General features: G+C 37.6%; 1 protein-coding gene across 3 annotated transcripts in view; it reads right to left on the bottom strand.

Annotated features, from left to right (window-relative positions):
* Positions 1 to 1,486: 1,486 nt before the first annotated feature.
* The window catches only part of LOC128237262 (homeobox protein 5-like), a 39,008-nt gene continuing 18,890 nt past the window's right edge, over positions 1,487 to 21,604 (bottom strand). For all 3 annotated transcript variants that reach the window (XM_052952627.1, XM_052952628.1, XM_052952626.1), the window contains 5 exons: positions 10,627 to 10,952; positions 9,842 to 9,985; positions 6,755 to 6,913; positions 6,142 to 6,406; positions 1,487 to 5,521 (listed from right to left, as the gene is read on the bottom strand). In XM_052952627.1, the coding sequence (XP_052808587.1) occupies positions 5,378 to 5,521; positions 6,142 to 6,406; positions 6,755 to 6,913; positions 9,842 to 9,985; positions 10,627 to 10,952 (1,038 nt within the window). In that variant the 3' untranslated portion in view covers positions 1,487 to 5,377. The remainder of the gene's footprint in view (positions 5,522 to 6,141; positions 6,407 to 6,754; positions 6,914 to 9,841; positions 9,986 to 10,626; positions 10,953 to 21,604) is intronic.

Raw genomic sequence — 21,604 nt, 5'->3', positions numbered from 1 at the left:
CAGGATTACTGCCCTTGCCATTTAAGCTTTGTCTACTCTCTAACTTGAACAATTCTCATCTGACCTTCACCAAACTTGCTAAAAATGTTTGTAGCTATAAAATCTTGACCAAGAATGTTTGCCGGTATAAATGCTTTGCCAAGTACACACTGATTGTCTCTTGGGTACGATTAAGGATGAATCATCTCTTGGAGACGATTTTTACATGAATGTTGTTTTTCAAATCCCGAACACGTTGATCGTCTTTGGGCATGATTTGGGATTTCATGTTGTATGACCTATATAAAAGGAACAGTGTAAATAATGTTGTATAAAATAAAACAAGACTTTAGGTTTGATGCAGTGGTATGAAGAATATTTCCTGAGACCACAGTGTGACTGAATATTTGCTTAAGTATACACCATAGTTTGACAGAACAATTGCTATAGATAACTGAAGAATGTGCCATAGTTCCCTGAAATACAGAAGTACTTGGTAAATACAATTTTGCATGAAACCCTCAGTAAATATCAAGGGCTTGGTCCCCAAAGGTTCTAAGTGCCTATGAAAATTATAGACATTTTAGCACCTTTTGACTCGAAACCCTCGAATTAAAATAAAAAAATTCTACTGTTAATGCCATATTGTGCCAAATCATTTGCTTCTTGAAAAGCTTGCTTCTCAAAGGGCCAATGTGACAGTAAGTTGTCTTAGAATCCAAGAAATTATTGATGGGCATATTTTGTGAGTGTCACTCTTGTTCACCAGTTAATTGCGAGACATTATTATAATGATTGTTTTGATTGCGTTTTAATCAAGCTTGAATATTGGTCATCTCGGGTCAAAACCTAGGTCACTAGGTCATATCACAGAAAATACCATGTTGACTCTAATGAGGCTGGCTGCTTTTTCATCTGATATATCTGATTCTTTGTCAGAAGTACTGAAGTTACACGAATCATCTGGGAGTTTAAGATTTCAAGCATGGGCAGATATTTCGATGTTCTTTTCTCCAACCCAAGATAAGATGTGTTTTTTATAGCTTAAATTTTACTGATTATATATGCAAATATTTGGATAATGTGGCAGGTGAATCTTTTAAGAACTTTTATGCCCTTAAATGGCTACAAATAGGTATCCAGACCGCCTGTCCATCCATCCACATGGTTTCTTATCATAACTTTTGATCACAGTTGCATGGACCTCAAACTTGGTAGGCAGGTTGGTCATGTCCACTCTTAACAAATACTTTTTTGGAGATCAGTGGATTCAAGGTCAAGGTCATGGTGATCATGAGCTAAAAAACTGTTATCTGATCAATAACTTAAGATTGCTGGAGCCCAGGAATGTCAAACTTGGTAGACAGGGTTGTAATGACCAGTAAATGAACCCTATGAATTTGAGACCAGTCGGTCAAAGGTCAATTTCATTGTGACATTGAGTTGAAAATATCTCTAAATCAATGCCTGAAGAACGTTGGGACACAGGGATTAGCTTTCAGGTGAGTTATTAACGCAGAAAAAATAGTTTTCATTATTTATTTTCTCATAGCACATTGCAAATCGTATAAAACAGATTACAACAATGTTAATCAAAGTCTCAAATCACTGTTCAGCATTGTGAACACCTCCAGAATATCTTTAAAACAATACTGATAAACAAATATTACACACAATGTTTAGGCAACCTGCTTGATGCGCCTTATTTTAAATAAAATTAACTAAGAGTGATTAATGCAATCTAGCTGTTTAATGATTAAAAATTTGGCAGGCATACCCATATATGGCATGCCCATAAACAATGTGAGCAAATTTGGGAAATATTCGATTTAGACAATGAGATAAAAGTGTGACACTAGATAATGCCACCAAACAACATGATCGGTATATACATATACATATCCCATGCCACACAGATGGCAAAACTACAGCACTTAATAACATAGTGTAACAGAAACCACAAACTTTTCTACACAATAGACAGTTCAACACTCGTCTGTTTTTTTACAGTTCGAAAGGTGGGATAACTCGACAATTATTGAAACCAGAGTTGTGCGCCTTGCATGTTGACCCTGTTGACATGTGTTCCAAGTTTCACTCCAATATCTTGAATCTTTGTTGTTGTTTTTATTATGGTCAAGGTTAACAATTTCTCACAACAAGGCTGGCAATGTCAATAAACATCAACTTTTTGTCTTCAAAAAGAAATAGACCTGCTAAAACTACAAAATATGTTTTTAAATTCAAAACTCATTACTTGATCATTCAAAAGATGGATATAATACTTAAATGTTTATAGCAAATTTACTCAGTTTTACTATAATAATAGAATAACAAGAGCCGTCGTAAGACAGCCGCTCGACTACGCCGCTTTGACTTAGAATACAATAACGATGTAATAATACCAAGTTTAGTCTCTTTATGTCAAACCTAACTAAAATTATATGATACATAAGGTGACTTTGATGCTGCCCTCCCACCAGCCCGCCCAAACAATGACGCAAGTCATTCAAATAACTTGATTTCCCATTATGAAAATGTGGTTAAGAATATACAAATATGCCTTTCAAAGGAAATTAAAAAAAAAAATATTCAAGGGCCATAACTTGTATTTAGGCTTAAAACAGAGTTATGTTTCTTGTTGTAAGATGGTCATAAATAATTTTGAATTTTATTAAGTGCATTTAATAAACGGTATAGAATTTTTTTTTATTAAAATCACAACTTGCCCTTAACGTTTACTTGCCTAAAACTTTAACCTAAGTCAATCAGGGGCCATAACCTCATTGGGTGATGGTCCTGAACAATTGTGTGAAGTATTAAGTCAACTGAATGAAGGGTATAGAACTTATTAAACAATATCCCAACCTGCCCTAAAACTTTAACCTATGTTCCATAGTCAATCAGGGGCCATAATTTGCATAAAAGATAATATGGAGTTATCTAACCTCATTATGTGATGGCTCTGAACATCTGTGTGAAGAATTAAGTCAATTGAATGAATGATATTGGAGTTTTAAGTGAAAATCCCAACTTGCCCTAAAACTTTAACCTGCCCTAAAACTTTAACCTAAGTCAATCAGGGGCAATAACTTGTATTTAGGATTATATGGAGTTATGTAACCCCATTGTGGGATGGTCCTGAACAACTGTGTGAAGTATTAAGTCAATTGAACAAAGGATATAGAAGTTATTAATAAATATTCCAACTGGCCCTAAAACTTTAACCCAAGTTCCATAGTCAATCAGGGGCCATAATCTGTGTAAAGAATAATATGGAGTTATCTAACCTCATCATGTGATGGCCCTGAACAACTGCGTGAAGTATTAAGTCAATTGAATGTAGGGTATTGGACTTATAAGTGAAAATCCCAACTTGCCCTCAAACTTTAACCGGACGCAGACGCCGACGATGGGGCGAGTAGTATAGCCCACCTATTCTTCGAATAGTCGAGCTAAAAATATATTGTTCATGAAAGTGAGGCCAGACATATTGCTTAGGTTCTCATTTCGGCATGCCCCTTTCTAAAACCAACTTACACCATGGTTGAATTTGTGATTAATCAATACACTGACATACACAAATTCATGTATTTGTCAAAACTCATCCTCCACAGAAAGATCCAATGTTCATCAATTGAGAAGTAGCACTAATATAATCCTCTAACAACTAATGTTTTCATTGAGCAATGTCACATAACATCCTATAATCGGCCCCCTTTGTTTAAAGCTAGTCTGTTTTTGAAGGTTGGAGGAAGGGGCATAAACTCAAGAAATATTTTAGCCAAATTTATGGGACTTGCTAGAAGTGAGCTTATTATTTATTGTAAACATTATACAATCATTAAGATATGTTTACTTTTATTCCGTACTTAGCCCCAATTTCTCGAAAAAAAAATCAGCATAACTCACTTGAGTAACTTATTTCATTTAGCAATATTACTTTCATAATATAAATTTAAGAAACAGCAAGTAATTAATCTTATTTTTCGTAAGTTTTATTTCCTTTAATAGCCTCAAAACTCTTTAAAAAGAGATTATTAAACAATTGATACAAAATCAAAAATAATGTGCTCAGCTTCATCCTGTTATAAGGGACCTAAGATTTTTTGAGAAGTTTGGGCCAGTTGCACATATTAGGTTAATACAATAATTAAGATGGATTAAGTTTTATTTGGTACAATTGCACACATAAGGTTAACCTATTTTAATTGTTTTAATAACTGCCTGAGGTATTCACCAGCAATGCCATTAAGGCTATGACAATGCCTCCACTTTTCTCATTTGAAAGCAGAAAGGCCAAACATGCATATTTACAAAGTCAGGTAATACGGAGAACATTTAACCCCCTGAAACCAGTAATAAATAATCAGAGTAACATTAAAAGTCCATCGTATCTCAAAACAAACAAAATCCAATTCATATACAATATCCACCACCTCGTTATTATCTCTGAGTTGATGATCTGGGACTAATAAAACTGTTCTTGGAGTGGATCAGGCCAAGCCTTTTGAAAATGATGAACAAATTCTGCCTCGTCTAAACAGCGAAAACAACACTGAGTCTAAATACATTGTGCCTGGGTTGAAGAAAGGAGAAAGGCTGGACACACGCATCAGCTTCCGAAGAGGAGCATCAGCCAAGTTTAAACACAATCCATCAGTATGTATTCATTAAGCCATCAAACATCTAACAATCCTTGGTCAAAAGGTAATCAAGACAATTAATCTGACTAATTGTATTTCTACAATAGGAGCATATTTATATAAATCAGCTTTTACAATAATACATTTTACTATGATTAATGAATTCATCAATTAAAACTTAAGCATTCCACTGGCTACAGGCATATTTCGATAATATCTGCATGTGAAGAATACCTTCTGAGTAACAAGATCTTGGAAATTATGTAATCATCAATTTTGAAAGTCTGCACATCGTCAATTTGGTGGACATTTGAGGCAAGGCAAATCCTCAAGAGATATTGAGCTGACACAGAGGTAGTCATGACCTTTAACATCGTAAGTGTAACCTTGAACCAAAATGGTTGCAACATGTACCTGCTCTGCATGTTGTCTCAATATGGTGAAAATTGGACAAGAAAAAGAGTCATATTTAAATCATATGACCTTTGACCTTGAACCCAGCTGAGTGTCACATGCTCTCCATAGAGTCTCAATAATGGTGAACATTTTAGGTGAATTATATCAAAATCCTTGAAGCAATTCAAGAATTATGGAGCGGACAACATTTGTAACTGACAGACAGAAAGACAGACAACTCCAGCAAAAACAATATGTCTTCCAATATATTAGGGGAGATATTATCAGACTAAATAGTCTCCTGTTTCCTAAATCATCAGTAAACATTCAACAATCTTCAGCCAGAAGTCATCAAGTCAGGAGCATGATGATTGAAGTCTTTCCCGTTTCCACAGTGGTGTAGCAGCAGTAGTTACGACACGTTCAACTGTGATCCTTTCCTCAACGCTGTCAGCAGCCTTGTAGTGGATCAACAGGTCCTGAATTGCCTGCTCCTCAATCTGGAACACACAGGAATACGGGATCGTATTTATGACTAAAGGATACAGGGATGCTTTTAATAACAGGATGCAATTCATTTTTTTAAACATAATTATAGTAGACAATAGAAATCATTCATGCATGTATGGTAGGAACGAAAACAATAGTTACTTTGAAATAATTTATGCACAATGCTTCAAAAACACTGAGAATATGGGTTATTATATTTATAGTCTTAACACATTTTGAATGAATTCAAATACAAAAGAAAATGAAGCAATAAAACATCTCATTATGTTTATCATAAACACCATTTTCATTGACAAAAATGATCATAATTAACTGTTAAGTCTGGTGAACTTTTTCACATGGTCATACTTTTTCCTGAAACAAGTCTGAATAATTCCATTCAGGGCATAGATCAATTAATTTTATTGTCCAATCATAACACTAAGATTTAACTTCTTAGGATAAGATCAATCTAAGTAGTTTAACGATATAAGATCTGCTTTTATTTTAATCCGCTTCAATATATTATGTATGTAATAGTATGACATAGTATAATGTTGCAGTGTTTGATATTTATGTTGAATAAATAACTAAGTTTATTGGATACAATCAGAGCTGAAGGTTTTCCCACCTGAATCAAAGCAAGTGGTTTGTTAGATGCCCTTGTGAGCGTGTCCACTTTCAATTGTTCGTCTTTCACTATGTCGTAGAAACTGCAAATTGGACTTGTTGGACTCTGGATGATCTCCCCTGACCAGGGTTTTTCTGGAGACTCGGGGCTTGTAGGCCCAGCAGAAGACCATGCCTGCGGACTAGTTACGCCTTTTGTAGGGTTTATTTTCAGTGTTGGGCTGCCAGTAGTGACCTGATTCCTGTTGCTACGCTGCAGACCCCAACTAAAGGAAAAACATAGTCATCATACACATGGTAAACAATTTAGTACATCTATTAGGTCAAAATTATGTTTAAACAGAGCTCACCTCAATGATTCTTGTATGAAACTTATGTCAGAGATGATTTAAAACAATTTGTATATAGTTTAACTGTAAATTGTGAATACATTTTTTTGAGTTATTGCTAATGTTTAAAGTTATGTATACCATCGACTATGACGCCATCAACTACAGCAAGGCTATGACAATGCCTTCACTTTATTTCTACCAAAAACAGACAAGCATATTAACAACTTGTCAACATTATATAATAGGAGAATGATTAAACTAAAACACCATAAATCCGCCTACCTTAATGACGCGGGGCTACTTGAGACAGGGCTACCTTTGACCGCTGGTTTGGGTGTTTTAACGCTTATCGCAAGGGCGTCTTTATGCTGACTTCCCGAGGTAGCCTTGTCTTGTTCAATGACACTACGGAATGAATGAACTTCTTGTGTGGAGGAACCCCTATTACAATATAAACAACAAACAGTGTGCATTATTTAGGGAGACAAACTTCTGGTGTGGAGGAACCCCTATGACAATACAAACAAGGATCAGTGTGCGTGTATATAGGGAGACTAACCTTTTGTGTAGTATTTAAAGATGTATTTGAGCCTATCTGGACAGATAACCTTCCCATGCAGTTTGAAAATATTGATCGCAAACATTTTTAAAGAGCTAGGTATGAACATTCCAAGTTCCTGCAAGATGACAAATCATGTCTGTTGTACTTTTAAATAAAATTGTTGGGCATTTTTGAACATGTTTGTTTGTGAAAACTTGACATATTACATTAAGATATTTTTTGCCAGGATTCATTTTAATAAAAACCTTAAATAGAAACAAGTTGCCTATGCAGTAGCAATGCCGCAGTAAAGCTGGATTGTTTAATTTATGATGTTACTATTCAAACCTTAGATATGAGTTATTGACCTAGTTTTTTTAACAGACACACATTTACACTTATCAGAGGTATTGTTCATACAAAAAACCCAATCAAATTTCATGAAGATCAACAGAAAAAAGGAATATTTTATAAGTTCATTAGCGTTTTAAAGACAAGTATCCGAGACCTTGTTTTTGACCCCATATGATACACCAAGGAAGCAATACATAAAGATCATCAAAAAACATTCATTAATTGTGGTGCTGACAGGTCAATGATGAGTGTGCCAGTGTGAAAGCATGTGTGTGTGCGTGCATGCATACGTGTGTCAAGACCACATGTAGAGGCCCCAGAATTCTTTAGTTACTGATGTGAAACAGAATTTCAGAACAATGTCAACTTGACCTTTGAACACCTTAATATAGTTCATCTGCTGGAAAAAATGGCCTAAAATGTGCCACACCAAGTATGTTTGGTCTGATGTTTCTATTTCAAATTAAAACAAGTATGCCTTCAAGTGAAAGCCAACGCTGGATATAGTTTGTTTTAGTTGAAAAAGTGGCATAATGCAGCCATTATTTAGGTCATAGTTATTGGCTGTGCATTCTAGTTATTGGCTGTGCGTTATAGTGATTGGCTGTGCGTTATAGTTATTGGCTGTGGGTTATAGTTATTGGCTGTGCATTCTAGTTATTGGCTGTGCGTTATAGTGATAGGCTGTGGGTTATAGTTATTGGCTGTGCATTCTAGTTATTGGCTGTGCGTTATAGTTTTGGATGTGCGTTATAGTTATTGGCTGTGCGTTATAGTTATTGGCTGTGCATTCTAGTTATTGGCTGTGCGTTATAGTTATTGGCTGTGGGTTATAGTTATTGGCTGTGCATTCTAGTTATTGGCTGTGCGTTATAGTGATAGGCTGTGCGTTATAGTTATTGGCTGTGCGTTATAGTTATTGGCTGTGCGTTATAGTTATTGGCTGTGGGTTATAGTTATTGGCTGTGCATTCTAGTTATTGGCTGTGCGTTATAGTGATAGGCTGTGCGTTATAGTTATTGGCTGTGCGTTATAGTGATTGGCTGTGCGTTATAGTGATTGGCTGTGCGTTATAGTGATAGGCTGTGCGTTATAGTGATAGGCTGTGGGTTATAGTTATTGGCTGTGCATTCTAGTTATTGGCTGTGCGTTATAGTGATAGGCTGTGCGTTATAGTTATTGGCTGTGCGTTATAGTGATTGGCTGTGCGTTATAGTGATTGGCTGTGCGTTATAGTGATAGGCTGTGCGTTATAGTGATAGGCTGTGGGTTATAGTTATTGGCTGTGGGTTATAGTTATTGGCTGTGCATTCTAGTTATTGGCTGTGCGTTATAGTGATAGGCTGTGCGCTATAGTTATTGGCTGTGCGTTATAGTTATTGGCTGTGCGTTATAGTGATAGGCTGTGCGTTATAGTGATTGGCTGTGCGTTATAGTAATAGCTGTGCATTCTAGTTATTGGCTGTGCATTCTAGTTATTGGCTGTGCGTTATAGTGATAGGCTGTGCGTTATAGTTATTGGCTGTGCGTTATAGTGATTGGCTGTGCGTTATAGTTATTGGCTGTGCGTTATAGTTATTGGCTGTGCATTCTAGTTATTGGCTGTGCGTTATAGTTATTGGCTGTGCGTTATAGTGATTGGCTGTGCGTTATAGTGATTGGCTGTGCATTCTAGTTATTGGCTGTGCGTTATAGTGATAGGTTGTGTGTTATAGTTATTGGCTGTGCGTTATAGTGATTGGCTGTGCGTTATAGTGATAGGCTGTGCGTTCTAGTGATTGGCTGTGCGTTATAGTGATAGGTTGTGCGTTATAGCGATAGGCTGTGGGTTATAGTGATTGGCTGTGGGTTATAGTTATTGGCTGTGCATTCTAGTTATTGGCTGTGCGTTATAGTGATAGGCTGTGGGTTATAGTTATTGGCTGTGCGTTATAGTTATTGGCTGTGCATTCTAGTTATTGGCTGTGCGTTATAGTGATTGGCTGTGCGTTATAGTTATTGGCTGTGGGTTATAGTTATTGGCTGTGCATTCTAGTTATTGGCTGTGCGTTATAGTGATAGGCTGTGCGTTATAGTTATTGGCTGTGGGTTATAGTTATTGGCTGTGGGTTATAGTTATTGGCTGTGGGTTATAGTTATTGGCTGTGCGTTTTAGTTATTGGCTCTGGCAACATGTGTACCAAGCGTTAAATAATAATATTATGGATTTTTTATTATTATGGATTTTTTTATATGGCCTTAGAAGTATTTGTACTTAAATGCAACCAGCTGTGACACCAAGGCTATTATAATACATCAGTGTTTTAACTTCTAAATACAGATGAACAGAGGAGCTAATTACTTCATCATAGTTAATTAACTTCCACTTGTTTTTCACTAAAAAAACTCCAACAATGTCCAAAACTCATGGTCACACACTGAGTGACAGCTTCTTACAAAATATTTGCAATTCAAATACACTGTATAACTCTTACCAAGGACAAAACTTCTGTAAAGGTTGACCTCCTTCATTGGATGACCTTTGACCTTCATGGGTGACCTCTTCCTGACCTTGACCTTTCTGTCTGTTCTGTTGCTGTTTCTTTACATCCCGCCAGGAAAATTTGGCTTTCATTTCACTGGAATAAAGGAGTATCACATATGAGCACTTGAGCAAATTATAAATTACCTTAATTATATCCTCTGTTCCTGAAGGGAAGGCAAGTTAAATTACTGGAAATCCAGCCATTATCAAAAGGAAAAATATTAATTTCAATCATTTTACTGAACAAAAAAATAAATATGCATTACTTCAGCAGCAAAATATATGTTTTTGTATGCTAATTTCAGCACTTCATAGTGCAAAGATGTACTATGACAAACTTAAATAAACCAAAATACACAGACGTGGATTAAATATATTTTTCAATAGATGAATTCCCTTATTAGGAAGAGCTGCCTTCATCTGATTTTGACGTCATTGGACACAAAACAGGGTCTTTAGTATATAGCTCATGTATCATAAATCAAACAAATTTATTCAAAGGGGGCAACAGATTCTTGTTTTAAATTTTGTTTAATGTCTAATACATTAACCATTACAATCAGCTTATAGTCTCAATGATTATTAGTGGGACTCTGGTAAGTAGATAATTAAGTAATATGTTGCAGCCCAATAAATGAATATACTAGGACATGTAAAGCAATAACTAAAATTGAGTCCAGAAAATGCTCCACTGTGTTTCGCATGTTTAAATCAATGCACTATTAAGTTAGCTACCTGTTGGTAGACTGCTTGGACAATTTCTTATTTGACCTAGCTTCCTCTTCCAGGATTATATCACGCAGGCTTCTACTTGTGCTTATCCCACCCTCAACACTGTAACTGCTGCTGTTGTTGTTGCTGCTGCTGCTATTGCTGTTATTTATTCTATTATGGTTGGTGTTGTTATTGTATTTGCTGATGCCTAAGTTGTTGCTGTTGCCACTTGATTCTGTACAGGTGGTATCACTGGATTTGCTGTTGTTACCTCCACTGTTCTTGATAATGGTATCAACGCATGCTCGAGTGTCTTCATGTCTGCCAGGAGGTGATGTTCTGTTTACCTACAATATAAAGGTAACAAAATTAGGTATAAATTAAAGCTGTCACAGTAAATGACAAATGCCACGGTGGAGCCATCCAGTTCCAGTTCAATGGTTTATGCAATAACTAATACGTCTACATTCAGTAAGAGCTATCACAAACTTTAAGCATATGCCAGCCTCCATGGTGGTTGACGTCAAGTGTGGAGGAGTGATTCCATAAAAGGTAGGGACACATGTATTGCATCTGACACGTCATCTTTATGTACCAAACATGTTTTTTTTGGTACATACGGATTATGTATCGCGTGCAAGACCCACAGCCCTACCTCAAAGTTTAAGGTCACACTTGGAGGTTAATCATTATGGAAAGCTGCAGATATGCATATACAATATAGTTGATCATGTTGGGGCATTGAGGAATTGTAAAATTCATTAGCATATTATTACACATGACAAATTTATGGAACAAGAGGGCTCTAAAGGCCCTGTATCGCTCACCTGATCCAATTCAAATTTTATGAAACAAGAGGGCCCTGAAGGCCCTTTATCGCTCACCTGATCCAATTCAAGTTTTTCTATGATTTGACCTAGTGGCCTGGTTTTTTACCTCTGATTAAGTTTCAAACTCTACCTAAAGGTCATCAAGAATACCATTCTGATCAAGTTCCATGATCATATGGTTATAAATGTGGCATCTAGAGTGTTAACATGGTTTTTGACAACACATGACCAGCATTCAAACTTGATGAAGAGATTATTAATATAAACATTCTGACAAACTTTCATGAAGATACAGTCATAAATGTGACCTCTAGTGAGTGTTAACAAGCTTTTCCTTAAATTTGACCTGGTGACCTAGTTTTTGACCGCACATGACCCAGATTAGAACATGGCTTAGAGCTAATGAATATAAACATTCTGACTAAGATTCATAAACATACAGTTATAAATGTGACCTCTAGAGTGCTAACAAGCTTTTCCTATGATTTGACCTGGTGAGCAAGTTTTTGACTGCTCATGACCCAGATTTAAACTTGACTTAAAGATTATTTATATAAACATTCTGACCAACTTTCATGAAGATACAGTCATAAATGTGACCTCTAGAGTGTTAACAAGCTTTTCCTTAAATTCAACCTGGTGACCTAGTTTTTGACTCCACATGACCCAGATTAGAACATGGCCTAGAGCTAATCAATATATACATTCTGACTACCGCAAACGACTGATTATAAGACGATAGGGGGTATTAGACGCAGGAAAAAAATTCTGTGAAAAGTCAGAGAAAAAAAACTTTTAATCTATGTTTTTGGTTAAAAGACACATAGAAAATATGTCAAAAACGTCTATCAATTTCGGCCACCATGTTTGTTGACAGTGACGAAAAATATTTTTTTTCGTGAAAATGGCGATGGTTATCTTTAAAACCATACAATGATAATGCAAAATGTGTTTCATTTTAATTCGTTTTATGTTAGGAAAGGCACTTAAAAGAACTGATTGTGACCATTTGTTTCTGGATAGCATTTAAAGGTGCTTTTTATGAAAATATGTAAGATTTCTTTTTGACAGTATATCGTAAACGATAACCTGTCGAGAATGAAGTTAAGTTATGCATACTGTAAACCTTATATTGTGCGGGTTTGTTCTCAAAATGTCAACACCTACAGAAAAGAATAAAGTTGGCGTAAATGTGTGAAAAAAACAAGACCATTATCGCATCAATTTGTAATATTGGTATGTTAAACAGAACAAAAGGCAATGTGAGTTTTTCACACCTTATCATACAACTGACAAAAAATATTTTTACAGTGCCCAACCAACTTTGCTTTCTTATATGCAAGTTTAACAAGAGATGTTTGTCAAACATTATGCCCCCCCCCCCCCCCCCCCCCCCCCCGAGCGCCATGTTGTCAGGATTATATGGACAATTGAATGAAATATGCATGGACTGAAATGACAGCTGATTTGTCGCTAACATTGTATGCCGTTGAGGCAGTTTTAAGATTATGACCATTCAAAGTTTGAGGATAGAGTGTGTTATGACCATGACCTTTGACTCTATGACCTCAAAATCCATAGTAGTCATCAGCTGGTCACCAAAAATCTAAATCTTAAGTTTGAGGGCCATGGGTGCAGGCATTGACAAGTTATCACACAGACAAGCATTTTTCGTTCAAGGTCAAAGTAACCTTGACCTTTGATACAATGACCCCTTAACCCTTTAGGGCATGTATACGAGAAAGGCCGACATAGCTCATTAGCAGATGTAAACGCATCTGGCCGACCCTATACACTACTGGATGTAAACGCATCTCCCGCATATTTCAATAGGGTCATTTCAATACTTCAATATTGCATCTTTCTTTTTGTAAACAATATCCTGGATGTTTATAAAGCTGAAGATTAACCTTTTGTGTATTGATTTGCCCTCGAAAATGTTGTCTGCTAAAACTTGAAGGTCATTATTTATACTGCCAATCACAGGTGTGAGATCCTACTGTGACGTAATAAAACCTCGAGGAATGGCAGTACTGTACAGTATGGAATTTCCCCCAAAATATTGATGCGTAAATCAATGAAATTATTATGTCAGTTTAATTTACCATTGAAATCAATAAAGATAATAATTATTTGTAGATAATATTTTGTGTTACAAACAATAGAAACAATAAGTAGCTGAGAAAATGATGAGTAAATTTTCTGCTGAGCTAATCGATGGCCAGCATGGTTCCGGTCGTAAAATAGGTCAAGTAAACAACATTTGTGCAAGCGTTTGATGATTTAGATCTTTTTATTCATTACTTGGAAAACATTTATCGGCTTTCCTTTTGTAAAGAATTTTATGAGGGGGTAATAAAGTTAAACAGACACTCTGGACTGGATCTCTCAGCTGGATGACACCGGATATTCCTGCCACATTTCTGTGTATTGTACACAAGAACATCAATTGTCGGCTTTTTAATCCAGATGTGTCTTTTTTATGATAGGGGTAATAAAATTTAGATCGATCCCAGCATATTATTACCCTTTGATTTAATGCAATTATGACATTTCAAAGAAATGTTACAATTCCATCTTGGAAATGCATTCACAGATGAAATAAAAGAATTTTATATTTCATCATTGACACCATTTATTAGATAAATTAATTACCTATAAAAAATGTATTCACATAAAAAAGATTTGGAAACAATTATTTGGATTTTAAGGTCATACTGCTGTATTCATTTGCTCATTTTCAAATATCCTGAAAAGTACCTATACAGATAAGGACTGCTTATCAGTAAGATGGTTATTGACTGGGAGGTGTAATCTGGCCACTTGTCTATGTGCTAAAGGGTTAAATCATAAGGGGTCATCTACAGGTCAGACACAACTCCAAGTCAAGTTTGAGGGCCATGGGTGCAGGCATTGTCCAATTATCACTTGAAACATTTTGCATTCAAGGTCACTGTGAACCTGACCTTTGACTCAGTGACTCCTAAAATCAATGAGGGTCATCTCCTGGTCAGGCCCAACTTACATGTCAAGTTTGATGATCATAGATTCAGGCATTGTTGAGATATCACTGGGAGAAGATTTGTTAACTTTTTTGCGTTAAAGGTTACTGTGACCTTGACCTTGGCCTGATGACCCCCAAAGTCAAGAGGGGTCATCTACTGGTCAGACCAAACCTTCATGTCAAGTTTGATGACCATAGGTCCAGGAATTGTCGAGTTTGCTCTCAAGGTCACTGTGACCTTGACCTCTGACCCCTTAAATCAATAGGGGTCATCTACTGGTCAGGCCCAACCTCCAAGTCAAGTTTGTGGGCCATGGGCGCAGGCATTGTTGAGTTATCACTTGGGCAACCTTTTATCGTTCAAAGTCAGTTACCTTGACCTTTGCCCAATGACCCCTAAAATCAATAGGCGCCATCTACTGGTCAGGCCCAACCTCCAATTCAAGTTTGATGGCCGTGGGTGCAGGCATTGTCGAGTTATAACTCAGACAACCTTTTACCATTCAAGGTCACTGTGACCTTGACCTTTGGTTCAATGACCCCCAAAAACAATAGGGGTCATCTACTGGTCAGGCCCAACCTCCAGGTCAAGTTTGAGGGCCATAGGTGCAGGCATTGTCGAGTAATGACACGGACAACCTTTTACCATTCAAGGTCACTGTGACCTTGACCTTTGGCCCGATGACCCCCAAAAACAATAGGGGTCATCTACTGGTCTGGCCCAACCTCCAAGTCAAGTTTGAGGGCCATGGGTGTAGGCATTGTCGAGTTATCACATGGACAACCTTTTACCATTTAAGGTCACTGTGACCTTGACCTTTGGCCCGATGACCCCCAAAAACAATCGGGTTCATCTACTGGTCAGGCCCAACCTCCAAGTCAATTATGAGGGCCATGGGTGCAGGCATTGTTGAGTTATCACTCGGACAACCTTTTACCATTCAATGTCACTATGACCTTGATCTTTGACCCGATGAGCCCCAAAAACAATAGGGGTCAGCTACTGGTCAGGCCCAACCTCCAAGTCAAGAATGAGGGCCAAGGGTGCAGGCATTGTCGAGTTATCACTCGGACATCCTTTTACCATTCAAGGTGACTGTGACCTTGACCTTTGGCCCGATGACCCCCAAAAACAATAGGGGTCATCTAACGGTCAGGCCCAACTTCCATATCAAGCTTGATGACCATAGGTCAAGGCATTGTTGAGTTATCACTCGGACAAGCTTTAAAATTATTTTACCATTAAAGGTCACTGTGACCTTGACCTTTAACCCGATGAGCCCTAAAATCAATAGGGGTCATCTACTGGTCAGGCCCAACCTTCATGTCAAGTTTGATGACCATACGTCCAGGAGTTGTTGAGTTATCACTCGGACAAGCTTTGGCCGACCGACCGACATACCAACATGCCTGTGCAAAGCAATATACCCCTCTTCTTCGAAGGGGGGCATAATTATTGTTCAATTCAATTTATTATTAAAAATAATATTGAATAACTTTAATCAACAAAATATTTAATCGAAAAATATTTTTGTTCAAATTATAAACGTCTTACGATATACCGTATAGCGATCTTCAACTGTCGTTTTAACCCGTATATAATCAATCAATATGACGCCAGTAACATCCCTTTCTACATAAATCTAAACAAACTCTTGGCTTGAAATCAACCTCAGAAAAAAGTTCAAAAAATTGTTACTGGGTATTATACTGGCTAAGGTCACAAATCCGAACACTTTTTGAAGTTTTTTACAATTATCTTGGAGAGTTTATGTTGTAGTAAGTTAAACTTTCGTATGAAACATCTTTGGTTCATGTGAAAACAGCTGTCAAAGTACAGATTCACGACCTCGTCAATTTTATGTCGAAAATCGTTCATTTTATGGACAGTAATTCACCCTTCAAATTATGCTAAGGAGGGCACAAATACCGAACACTTGAAAAGCGAAAATACATGGTCATACAATTATAATTAAAAAGTATGCTATATTATATAAACACTTAGCTGATTTATTGTTTCCAAGGTTTTTTTAAAACATTCGCTCCAAATGTAAACCTTGATTTCTATTTATAAATATCTTGAATGTAGGTCAACATAACTGCAAAACCTAAAGATGCACATGCGCCCTCTGACGTCATCCCCCCATGTGCTACATTTTGATCTTTAAGCGTATAAACATTGTATGGCATTTTTTAGAAAAATACTTAACAAAACAAGATGAAACTTCGCAAGTGTGACCAAGGCAAGCCTCTGTATTGATCTAGATCATCAAATGATCAATCACGGTAAACAAATGCGTGTTTTAGCCGGTGTTCGAGATTTGTGCCCTGTTCGGAAATGTACCGTCAACCAGTACGCAGGCATTTTTTGCATCGGAATCTGAGGGAAAAAAACGCGTCTAATACCCAGTCATTTACGGTAAGTTTCATGAAGTGCTAACAAGCTTTTCCTATGATTTGATCTGGTGACCTAGTTTTTGACCGCACATGACCTGCATTCAAACTTTACTTAAAGATTATAAATATAAACATTCTGACCAATTTTCCTGAAGATACAGTCATAAATGTGACCTCTATAGTGTTAACAAGCTTTCCCTTTAATTTGACCTGGTGACCTAGTTTTGAACCCCAGATGACCCAATATCGAACTCGTCCAAGATTTTATTGAGGGTAACATTCTGACCAAGTTTCATTAAGATTGTGCCCAAATTGTGACCTCTAGTGTGTTTACAGTCAAATTGTTGACGACGGACACAGGGCGATCACAATAGCTCACCTTGAGCACTTCATGCTCAGGTAAGCTAAAAAAGAGCTATCCAAGTTCTTGAAAACCACTTGATTTAATGTTGTGTTGTCTGTCACACATGTCTCTGTAACTATTCGACTAGGTAAAGCATATCATGTTAGTACTTGTCTGTCACACATGTTTCTGTCACTATTCCTGGTAAACCATATCATGTTAGTGAATATCTCATTGGGTGGCATAGCTGAAGCTGTTTTCTTTCGAGTGTTAACAACCTTAAACAAGCATGGAAAGCATAGCTTGTAGCTAAAATTTTGCCACCTGACAGATAGTTGTATAATGTTTCAGATCAAAACATAGGAAACATGCATATATATTGAATTGAAATTAAAATAACATGGAATTTGGCATGGAAAACCCTTTTTCACACTTTCTCTATTGGTCAACTCATTTTATTTTAACCGGACATTTCGATTCAGATTGTTGGTTAGGGTAAATCGGGCACTAAAAATAGGATAGTGTTAGGTATATATATATATTTAAATTTAAATTTTTCTGGTTTAATAATCTTGGCTCATTCTTACGTGACCTTGATTCATTAAACTATGCTTTTCCCCATTAACATTTTAAAGCTGCAATCTCACAGAAGGAACTTTTGACAACTTTTTTAATTTTTGTCTTGGAACAAACCAGTTATGTTAGAGGGCTGACAAAAAATTAGATTGAGATTTATGTATTAAAGTTCAAATTTTAATGTTTTATGCATTTTTCCAAGCCATAAAACATTTATTTTCAAATGGAAATATGCAAATCTGCGATCTGATTTTTTGTCAGCAACTTTTTATCATTCACAGTTTGCAGATATTTACGCAAAAATTTGCTCTTTCCATGACAAAAACTAAAAAAGTCATAAAAAAGGTATATCTGTGAGAGTGCAGCTTTAAGAATACATTTATCACGATATGTTTAGATGTTCTGGAATGTTCTATTTATTCTATAGAGTTTTAGAAAATCTACAAAACACGATCCTCTTGTTCTGTGAGCATACCTTTCAAAAATATGGATCTGAAATATAGGCAAACATAAGGTATTGATGTATCAAATTCCATTACTAGTAGATAAGCCTGTATTTAAGTGACTGGCATTGTAATTTTACCCTATTTTAGTAATGGGGGGTAATGATTATGAACAGCCTGAGTGAAAGTTTACAATCAAGCATAATTACTTACGAAAATCCACGAAAATTGGTCCAAATATCATAATTATATTACTTTAAATGTCCTATTGCATGTCATGCCCCCGCAGAGAAAACACAGCGGGAGGGGAAATTAACTAATACCGCACATTCCATAAAACCAGACCAATGTATAAAGGTCTAAAATTGACATTAATTATTCTTTAACTTAAAAGTTCTTAAACATAAAAGTGCATGTATCAGCAAATGTTAACTTTTATGGTCATGAGACATAAGTCGAGTCTTAAAATGTCTTAATACTGGTATGTGTAGTCTGTCTTTGTGACTTGTGTGTTGACTTGTGTGTCTCCGACCTGAGTGTGTTTGACTTGTGTCTCTGACTTGTGTGTGCCTGGCTTATGTGTTTCTGGCTTGTGTGTCTCTGACATGTGCGTCTCTGACTCATTCTTCATTGAGGCGTGCATCATAGACGCATGTGTCACTGACGCCTGGTCACTGACACGTGTATCTCTGGCTTGTGTATCTCTTGTGTATCTCTGACTCGTGTGTCTCTGACTTGTGTGTCTCTGACTTGTGTATATCTGACTTGTGTGTCTTTGACTTGTGTATCTCTGACTTGTGTGTCTCTGACATGTGTATATCTAACTTGTGTGTTTCCAAGTTGTGTGTCTCCAAGATGTGTGTCTCTGACTTATGTGTTTCTGGCTTGTGTGTCTCTGACATGTGCGTCTCTGACTCATTCTTCATTGAGGCGTGCATCATAGACGCATGTGTCACTGACGCCTGGTCACTGACACGTGTATCTCTGGCTTGTGTATCTCTGACTCGTGTGTCTCTGACTTGTGTGTCTCTGACTTGTGTATATCTGACTTGTGTGTCTTTGACTTGTGTATCTCTGACTTGTGTGTCTCTGACATGTGTATATCTAACTTGTGTGTTTCCAAGTTGTGTGTCTCCAAGATGTGTGTCTCTGACTTATGTGTCTCTGACTTGTGTATATCTGACTTGTGTGTCTCTGACTTGTGTGTCTCTGACTTGTGTGTCTCTGACTTGTGCGTCATTGACTCGTGTTTCTCTGACTGTTGTGTCTCTGACTTGTGTGTCATTGACTCGTGTATCTCTGACTGGTGTGTCTCCAAGTTGTGTGTCTCCAAGTTGTGTGTCTCTGACTTATGTGTCTCTGACTTGTGTGTCTCTGACTTGTGTATATCTGATTTGTGCGTCATTGACTTGTGTGTCTCTGACTTGTGCATCCCTGACTTGTGTGTCCCCAAGTTGTGTGTCTCCAAGTTGTGTGTCTCTGACTTGTGTATCTTTGAATTGTGTGTCTCTGACTCATGTGCGTCTCTGACTCTTGTGTGTCTCTGACTTGTGTGCTCCTGACTTGTGTGTCTCCAACTTGTGTGTCCCTGACTCGTGTGTCTCTGACTTGTGTGTCTATGTCTTGTGTGTCTCTGACTTGTGTGTCTCTGACTTGTGTGTCTCCAAGCTGTGTGTCTCTGACTTGTGCGTCATTGACTTGTGTACTTTTGACTTGTGTGTCTCTGACTTGTGTGTTTCTGACTTGTGTGTCTCTGACTTGTGTGTCTCTGACTTGTGTGTGTCTTTAACTTGTGTGTGTCTTTAACTTGTGAGTTTCTCTAATTTGTGTGTGTCACTGGCTTGTGTGTGTCACTGGCTTGTGTATCTCTAGCTTGTGTATCACTGACTTGTGTGTGTCTTTAACTTGTGTGTGTCTCTAACTTGTGTGTGTCTCTAATTTGTGCGTGTCACTGGCTTGTGTATCTCTAGCTTGTGTATCACTGACTTGTGTGTGTCTCTAACTTGTGTGTGTCTCTAATTTGTGCGTGTCACTGGCTTGTGTGTGTCACTGGCTTGTGTATTTCTGACTTGAGTGTCTCTGACTTGTGTGTGTCTCTGACTTAAGTGTCTCTGACTTGTGTGTGTCTCTAACTTGTGTGTGTCTCTAATTTTTGCGTGTCACTGGCTTGTGTGTGTCACTGGCTTGTGTGTGTCACTGGCTTGTGTATCTCTAGCTTGTGTATCTCTGACTTGTGTGTGTCTCTAACTTGTGTGTGTCTCTAATTTGTGTGTGTCACTGGTTTGTGTGTGTCACTGGCTTGTGTATCTCTGACTTGTGTGTCTCTGACTTGTGTGTCTCTGACTTGTGCGTCATTGACTCGTGTATCTCTGACTGTTGTGTCTCTGACTTGTGTGTCATTGACTCGTGTATCTCTGACTGGTGTGTCTCCAAGTTGTGTGTCTCCAAGTTGTGTGTCTCTGACTTATGTGTCTCTGACTTGTGTGTCTCTGACTTGTGTATATCTGATTTGTGCGTCATTGACTTGTGTGTCTCTGACTTGTGCATCCCTGACTTGTGTGTCCCCAAGTTGTGTGTCTCCAAGTTGTGTGTCTCTGACTTGTGTATCTTTGAATTGTGTGTCTCTGACTCGTGTGCGTCTCTGACTCTTGTGTGTCTCTGACTTGTGTGCTCCTGACTTGTGTGTCTCTGACTTGTGTGTCCCTGACTCGTGTGTCTCTGACTTGTGTGTCTATGTCTTGTGTGTCTCTGACTTGTGTGTCTCTGACTTGTGTGTCTCCAAGCTGTGTGTCTCTGACTTGTGCGTCATTGACTTGTGTACTTTTGACTTGTGTGTCTCTGACTTGTGTGTTTCTGACTTGTGTGTCTCTGACTTGTGTGTCTCTGACTTGTGTGTGTCTTTAACTTGTGTGTGTCTTTAACTTGTGAGTTTCTCTAATTTGTGTGTGTCACTGGCTTGTGTGTGTCACTGGCTTGTGTATCTCTAGCTTGTGTATCACTGACTTGTGTGTGTCTTTAACTTGTGTGTGTCTCTAACTTGTGTGTGTCTCTAATTTGTGCGTGTCACTGGCTTGTGTGTGTCACTGGCTTGTGTATCACTGACTTGTGTGTGTCTCTAACTTGTGTGTGTCTCTAATTTGTGCGTGTCACTGGCTTGTGTGTGTCACTGGCTTGTGTATTTCTGACTTGAGTGTCTCTGACTTGTGTGTGTCTCTGACTTAAGTGTCTCTGACTTGTGTGTGTCTCTAACTTGTGTGTGTCTCTAATTTTTGCGTGTCACAGGCTTGTGTGTGTCACTGGCTTGTGTGTGTCACTGGCTTGTGTATCTCTAGCTTGTGTATCTCTGACTTGTGTGTGTCTCTAACTTGTGTGTGTCTCTAATTTGTGTGTGTCACTGGCTTGTGTG

The sequence above is a fragment of the Mya arenaria genome, chromosome 6 (assembly GCF_026914265.1).
Source record: "Mya arenaria isolate MELC-2E11 chromosome 6, ASM2691426v1".
Classification (NCBI taxonomy): domain Eukaryota; kingdom Metazoa; phylum Mollusca; class Bivalvia; order Myida; family Myidae; genus Mya; species Mya arenaria.
This window is presented reverse-complemented; position numbering and strand designations above follow the sequence as displayed.